This window comes from Agelaius phoeniceus, chromosome 16, assembly GCF_051311805.1.
Source record: "Agelaius phoeniceus isolate bAgePho1 chromosome 16, bAgePho1.hap1, whole genome shotgun sequence".
NCBI lineage: Eukaryota > Metazoa > Chordata > Aves > Passeriformes > Icteridae > Agelaius > Agelaius phoeniceus.
Genome location: NC_135280.1, coordinates 2,155,998 through 2,163,486, shown reverse-complemented (window position 1 = coordinate 2,163,486; position 7,489 = coordinate 2,155,998). Strand labels below are relative to the sequence as shown.

At 51.7% G+C, this 7,489-nt stretch overlaps 1 protein-coding gene across 2 annotated transcripts in view; it reads right to left on the bottom strand.

Moving 5' to 3' along the window:
- Nucleotides 1-621: 621 nt before the first annotated feature.
- Nucleotides 622-7,489, bottom strand: part of CACNA1H (calcium voltage-gated channel subunit alpha1 H) — a 153,552-nt gene continuing 146,684 nt past the window's right edge. For both annotated transcript variants that reach the window (XM_077186794.1, XM_077186795.1), the window contains exons 34-35: nucleotides 4,062-4,228; nucleotides 622-3,398 (exon numbers count right to left, since the gene is read on the bottom strand). In XM_077186794.1, coding sequence (XP_077042909.1) covers nucleotides 2,313-3,398; nucleotides 4,062-4,228 — 1,253 coding nt within the window. In that variant the 3' untranslated portion in view covers nucleotides 622-2,312. The remainder of the gene's footprint in view (nucleotides 3,399-4,061; nucleotides 4,229-7,489) is intronic.

Genomic DNA, 7,489 nt, shown 5'->3' with positions numbered 1-7,489 from the left:
CAAATATCCCAACTTATTCTTGAAACTGCCATGGCCTCAAGCCCTTCCAAGTTGTTCCACCCCTCTCCATCACCACCATCAGCCACCAACCCTGTGGCAAGAGGATTTTCCCCCTGAAGGGAATTCAGGCCTTTTCCAGCAAAGCTAAATAATCCCAGCAGTAAATGACACCCTGAGTGTCCCCTGATGCTGAGGGACACCCCTGGGCATCCCCCACCCCTCCAGGCAGGACTCAGCCTGGAGCAGAGGGATTCACCTCCCCTGCTTAAACTGCAGCAAAAGCACTTTGCCATCTTCCCCAAAGCACTGTTAATCATGGATTTTTGTGGCTCTTTTCTGGAATTCCTCGCTATCCCACCGAGACAGAATCATTATTTACAATAATTCTAAATGACTCTTAATTACAGTGGCGCAGGTGCTCCTCGGAAGCAGCCGGATCGACATATGGAGGAGAGGTGAGGGATTCTCTGAGCTCAGGGGGAGGTGGGAGAAGCCTCCAGCTCCAGCAGGGATGGTTCCCACCTGGGGGGGCTGCAGCTCAGAGAGGTTGAGGAAGGAGTTTTCAGGGAATGCCAAGCTCTGGGAGCGGGAGGGACAGCTGGGCACAAAGGGAGGCCACGCTTCCAGTTTATACAGTTTAATAGATGTGAAACAAGATACATTTCCTTTGGAGTAATGGATGCATCGATAACAGAAGATAAATGTGAAGGCATAAATATGAGGCGGCACGGAAGGAACCAAACGGAAACGACTGGATGGGTCTGTTCCCCCCTGGGTGTCCACGGGCTCCTTCCTGCTCCTATTTCCCGTGGCCAAGCTGGGCCATGGACACAGGGCCTGCAGGAGGGGTGGGGAAGGAGGGGAAAAAAAAATAAAAAGCTGCAAAAAAACCCCCCCAAAGTGGTGTTAAAAGGTGACCTGGATTCCTCTAGAGGCTTCTGGAAGGGCCTTGGGAAGGGAACGTGTCCAGGGAAGGGGAGGGAGGGACAGGCAATGCAAACTGCCCCAAGGGGTTGGAGTTGTTCTGTCACGAGGAGGACAAATCGTCACCTTAAATGCTCACAAAGAACATCACCTACGACAGCTCTTTACACCTTTACACACTGTATCAATAATTTACTTAGAACTGCAGTAAACAAAATACATTTCTTAAATAATTTACTATTTATTTGTTCAGTTTTTTTTAATCTCTCTGTAAATGTAGTTATTTTTCCTTTTTTTCATTAGTTTTTTCTCTTTGTAACACAAGAAACCGTCTTTGTGCATGTTAGTTCAGATTATTGCGACGTTTAACCTGAATTTCAGTTAAAAAAAAAGGGGGGGGAAAAAAGCAACAGGACAGTTGGACAGACAAGAAGAATGAATAACTTATTATTGCACTGGCTACAATTCAGTAGTGATTTGGTTTTTTTGTCTGTAATTAGGACAACCTCTAAAGTACAAAAGAAAATGAGCGAGATGTCAGAAGCATCAGCTGTGAGAAGAAGCTGGTGGGGTGATGGTGGAGAGCAGGGAAGCGAGGAAAGAGGAGAAACATTTGGAAAATGAATGGCTGGAATAATTAATTCCACAGAAAACCCAAGGAAACACCACCCATGTAATGCAAAAAACAGCATCTCTGTTTCTCTATAAAAATATGTGCATTATGAAGAGAGAGTTTTTGTGGGTCTATTTTTTTTTCCAGGTTTTTTTTTTTTGTTTGTATGTTTGTTTCCTCATTTTGTAGCTCACAAATACAGAATTTTTATTTATAGAACTGCTGATATACAGACAACGTCCAGCTCCCAGGCACTCCAGCGTAATGTGACAGCTCAAAAAGGTGCCTCAGGAAAAGTTGAGCATCTTTAAAATAAAAATAAAATAAAATAAAATTAAAAAAAAAACAAAAAACAAACCAAACAAAACAACAAAACCCCAAGAGAATCCCCCCAGATCCCAACCACCACCACCTCAGACCTGAATCAATGTGATCGAGGCCACGGAGTGGCGTGGGAGGAACGAAGCCACCCCTGCATCAACTCCACCTTCCCCTTAGAAAAGAAACCCCAAAACCTCTTGCCAAATCCCCCAAAACCCCACCCCCAGTTTCGTCCAGCCGCTCGTTTGGTTTCTTTTTCATTTTTTCTCGTGTGTGTGTGTGTGTGTGTGTGTTTGTGTGGTTTTTTTGCAAACTTCCACAGCTCCTCCCAACGAGTGGCCGCAGCGAGGGGACGGCCCCGGTGATGGCCACCCCTGAGCCCTGGGTCCCCTCGTTTGGAACCCCCACATTGGTGACAAGCCCTTGAGACCCCCCCTGTCCCCCATCCCAGCAGCTATACTGGGTCATCCGTGCCTTCTTCTGTGGCAACAGTCACGGGGCCCAAGTCCTGCTTGCGCGGGGGGCTCCTGGCAGTGCCCAGCAGCTCTTTGCCCCCCTCTTTGCCGTTGCCCCGCTGAGTTTTTATGTGATCCTGTTTTCTGGGCTCAGCGTCCGGCCGCGAGTCCAGGGAGGCCGGCGTGGACTGCCCGCTGTCCAGCAGCTCCGAGAGGCTGCCCAAGGAGCCGCCGTCCAGCTGCTCGAAGGAGAAGTTGGGGATGCTGAGGTGCTCCCCTCGGCTCTCCGGGAGCTCCAGGGATTCTCGGTAGGCCGGGAACTCGCAGGACGGGGTTCTCCTCCGCAGCAGGGTGTTCTCGGAGGGTTTGGTGCGCGGGGCCGCCGCTCCCTCGTCCTCCATGGGAGGATCTATAGAAATGCAGGGCGGGCTCATCTTCTTCTTCCTCCGAGCTCCGTGGATGTAGTCGGCCTCCGGCTGGACGTGGCCAGGGGGCCGCTGCTTGTCCTCGGCGGGCTCCGGGGCGCCGCCGGACGGACAGATCTCAATGGAATGCCGCCGCTGCTCGTCGGCCCAGCTGGGCTTGCTGAGGAAGCCCTTGGTGTCGGTGCTGTAGAACTTCTTCAAGTCCTTCTCCCTGCGGGAGAGGCTGCTTGTGCTGCAGTTCTTGAGGGGCACGGGGGACGGGGCCGGGGAGGTGAAGGGCGAGGTGGAGCGGCTGCCGGGGTCCGAGTGCTCCTCTGCCCAGTCTTTGGCCGAGCTGTTGATGTGCCGAACCTCCTCGTCAGCCAGGTCTGAGGGCTCGCCCTGGCAGCCCTCAGGGCCAGAGGGGCTGCTGGGGCTGGGTGGCCGGCTGGGAACGCCGTGCTGGCCACACGTGTGCTTCCGTGCCAGGGGGCCCAGGGGCCGGTGTGGGGAGGATGGGGGGGAGCGTGGAGGGGTGGCTGGGAGGGGGGAATGGAGAGGGCTGGGGCTGAGGGTGCTCTGGGGCTGCTTTGCTGATGGTTGGGGCTCTCCAGGCTCCGCTTGCTGGCTGTCTTTCTGCTCTGGAGTCTGTCCGTCTACCGAGTCTGTCCGAACGGCCTCCTGGAAGGGGAGAGGAGAGAAGTGGGGTGAGAGCCTGGGGATGTGCTGGGCAGCAGCACCTCCAGTGATGGACACAGAATTATAGAACCACGTCGTGTTGGAAGGGGTCTTAAAGCCCATCTCCTTCCACACCCTGCCATGGGCACCTTCCACCAGTCCAGGCTGCTCCAAGCCCCATCTGAGCTGGCCTGGGACACTCACAGGGATGGAGAGCCCATGGCAGGAGGCAAAGGGCTGGTGGGTCTAACACAGCCCACCTCACCTCTGCCCCATCGTGCCAGTCCTGTCAGACCCTCCTGTACAACAGGATAAACCTGAGGAGCCTTCATGTTCAGGGCTAGCATCTGCTGGGCTGTTCCAGCCCCAAATCCTGAGCCAGCACAACCCATCATGGTGGAGGCCTCTCTCAAATGGAGATTGGGCACCTTCTCCCCACACTTTAGCTCTTATTTCCCAGAACAGCACAGCCATGAAGATGGAAGCAGGGAAAAAAAGGACCTTCCCACATTTGCTGGGAACATATCAAAATTTATGGCACGTTTTGTTCTGAAACAGGAATTCCACTTTGGCTCCAAGCAAAGAAACACAAGAGAGGACTGGGAAAGAAGAGAAAGAACCAGGCGACAAGACAGGAGTTACCTCTGGGTGCAGGTGGCCCCTCACCTGTCTGCAGAGCAGCTTGCTGAGAGCAGGAGAGCGGGGGCTGCCGTGGGGGACCAGCCCCTTCCAGCGGTGCCGCCCGTCCTGGCCGGGGCAGCGCGCGGCCTCCGCGGGCACCCTCAGCGAGGAGCTGCCCCCCACGGGCTGGGAGCGGGTGGAGCTGATGGATCCTAGGGCAGGACAGAGGGAGCAGTCACTGCTGGGCATGGGGGCTCTCGAGGTTTGGGGCAGAAGCTTCCAGAGGGGAGGGAACACAGGAGGGAGAAGGAGAAACCTGTTGGGCCTGGGTGAAATGCCAAACCTCGGCGTAAACCTTGGATTAAAAACCTTGTCCCTCGTCCTGTCTGCTGCTTTGAAGCTCAGTGGGGGTGGCAGGGAGCTCACAGATGTTGGGGTCTCTGTGCAGGGCTCTGATCCTTGTGGGTCCCTTCTAACTCAAGATATTCTACAACTTCTGCAAGCCCATGGCAGTTCTCCCATCCAGCCCAGCCCGGCCCAGCCAGCACCAGGGGCGGTCCCCAAGGCTCAGCTCAGCTCAGTGTGGTCCCACCAGGAGCTGCTCCAAATGCTCTGACAGCCCTGAGCTGTGGACAGGCTGGAATCTTTCTCTTCCCAAAGCCTCCCAGGCTGGGTCTGAAGGCCATCCCTCCTCCCCAGCCCATCCGTGGTGCTGCTTTTCTGCACTTGGGAGTTGTTTGAAAGATCTTCTCTGGTTTTTGGCTGCAGGTTTATTGTCCTCATTAGTTTGAAAGCCAGCGTCTGTTCCTGCAGTGCTGCCCAGCTCCGTGTTACAAACACCCTTATCCATCACTCCAAGAGATCTCACCCGGGGGTCAGGGAACTTGAACCCCTGACAAAAGCCATCCAGACACATCACAGTTGCATTTCACAGACAGATTTCTTGGTGGGGACAAAGAAAAGTGAGTGTTTAATAATTTTTCTTTTGGAGCTTTTCTCCAGAACACCACAGAAGGAATTCCCACCCCTACCCCGCTTCTCCCCAGGTTTTTTTTTGGGTTCTCTTAGACCCAGACTTTCAGGCTGAGCCTGTGCTGTTCATGTGCTATTCCAGGCTTTATAAAGGGCTTTTTATGATGCAGAAAAACTCTGGCATAAAGTCTGTCACAAACATGGTCATAAAATCCAGACTCAATGCTCTACTCCCTGTCCTCAGCTGGAATTTCCTCCTGTTGGACACTTTCCATCGAGCTCTCATATAGGAAACCCAAACCCCCTCCAAACTGGATGCTCAGGAGCACTGAAGATCTCTGGAGCTGGATATTTTTTCTCTTGTTTTTCTAGGAAATCAGCAAACTGCATCTAAAACCAAAATATCCTGAGATCTGCTCATCCCACAGGATTTTCACTGTGTGCTCAGTGAAGAAGATCAGACATCCTGAAGCCCATGAAAACACTCGTGGGAGTCTCCACGGGCTCAGTTTTATTTGGATATAATTTATGGATCTGTGACTTGAAGCAGAGTTTGGGCAGCTCAGGAGCAGCACAGCTTGGGGTGCTGCTGGTTTTACCACCAGGTAAACAGTCACATCCATCATATCCATCATATCCATCCCTTGCTCTTGGAGAGAAATTTTGGAATTTAGGAAACATCAGAGAATCCTTGGTGGGCTCTACCCACCCCTGCCAACGCCCCAGCAGTTTTATATGGATATAAATCCTCCTTTACAGCCACTCCAGGGATGAAAAGCAGCCCCAGGAGGCTGCCTGCGAAACTCAACCTCTGTTTTCTTTCCTTCACCAGGAATTTGCAGGTGAAATAATAATAAACACTGAGCAGAGAACATGACCTGGCTCCCAGAGAGTCTGAACAAACACAGAGTTCCTTCTCCCAAGGAAATCAGAGCACATCAGGCTATGCAAACCCACTGGGCAGTTCTGGCATTTCAAACCATGCTGGATCAAAGGGAACCAGGCTGGGAAAAGTTCTAGGAAGCCCCTCCAGGAGCACGTGTGCTTTTAGGGAGGCAGAGTTGTGTTTCAGATCTATTTCCTTTGTATTTTTACTTTTAACCTAATAACTAATCCCTCATATCCCACAATACAAGCTTTTCTATCCAATTATAGAATACTACCCAAACCCATTGAAAAAATTAAACAAAAGCACCCCAACCTCCACCCTAAAACCTCTATTTTACTTTACATATATCACTATATTTTAAAACCTTAAACTCTAAATTTTCCACTACATAATATTATACACTGCTAATCAAACTACACACTCATAACCTCAATTCTATAATTTAATTTAAAAAACTTTCTCTACAACTTCTAATTAAATACAATACTCTCTTAAAAATAAAAATCTATCAACTTAATAAACCTAAACTTCTCAACACCCTAAATTCCAACAATTTCCCCTTCAAAGCAGCTTGACAGAAGAGACAGAAAGGCATTTCCAGGGAAATGTGCTGGGATGCAGAGGATGAATGCCCCCTCAAAGGCTCTGTGATTCCTGGATTTTGGGGTGTCTCCATGACATTCATTACAAGGCTGGGCTCAGGAAGAACCAGAGAGTGGTTTCTGATCTTTCTGCTGCCAAAGAAACTCCTGCAGCTCTGAACTCCACGTGTGCTGCTGAAAGGCACTGCCCCGAGGCTGCAGCCTGCCTGAAACATGAGGAATTGTGCTGGAAGCCATCCCAGCTCTGGCTTTTATTCCTGGGGATCTTATTGATCTGCAGGCAGGAGTCAGAGGGAATGCACAGCTCCCTTTCCCTCAGCTAAAAACCTGTGCCTGTGCTTGGGAGCTTTGCTTCTCCCCAAGCACCTGAGCTTGGGAGCTTTGCTTCTCCCCAAGCACCTGAGCTTGCTGCTGGGGAGGTGATGGAGATGTGGAGCTTTGCAGGATGTGGGGAAGCCCTGTGGTGCTGCTGGGCAGGTGATGGAGATGTGGAGCTTTGCAGGATGTGGGGAAGCCCTGGGGTGCTGCTGGGGAGGTGATGGAGACGTGGAGCTTTGCAGGATGTGGGGAAGCCCTGTGGTGCTGCTGGAACCACAGGGGAGTGAGCCCTGCTCAGGCCATGCTTGGCTTGGTTGCTCCCCACTGAACCCCTCTGTGGGTGTAACCATGGAGTTGTAAAGATTGGAAAATACCATGGATTCCAAGCATTAATCCTGCACTGCCAAGGCCAGTGCTAAATCAAGTCCCAGGTGTTTTGAACACAGGTTCAGAAAGATCCACAGGTTTTTTGAACACTCCCAGGGATGATGACCCCACCACTGCCCTGGGAGCCCGTTCTGAAGCTCCAACACCTTCCAGTGAAGAAATTTTCCCTGATATCCAATCCAAACCTCCCCTGGCACAACCCGAGGCTGTTTCCTCTCACCCTGACCCTGTTCCCTGAGAGCAGAGCCCAACCCTGCCCCATCCTGTCAAGGAGTTTTGAAGAATGAGAAGTTTCCCCCTGAGCT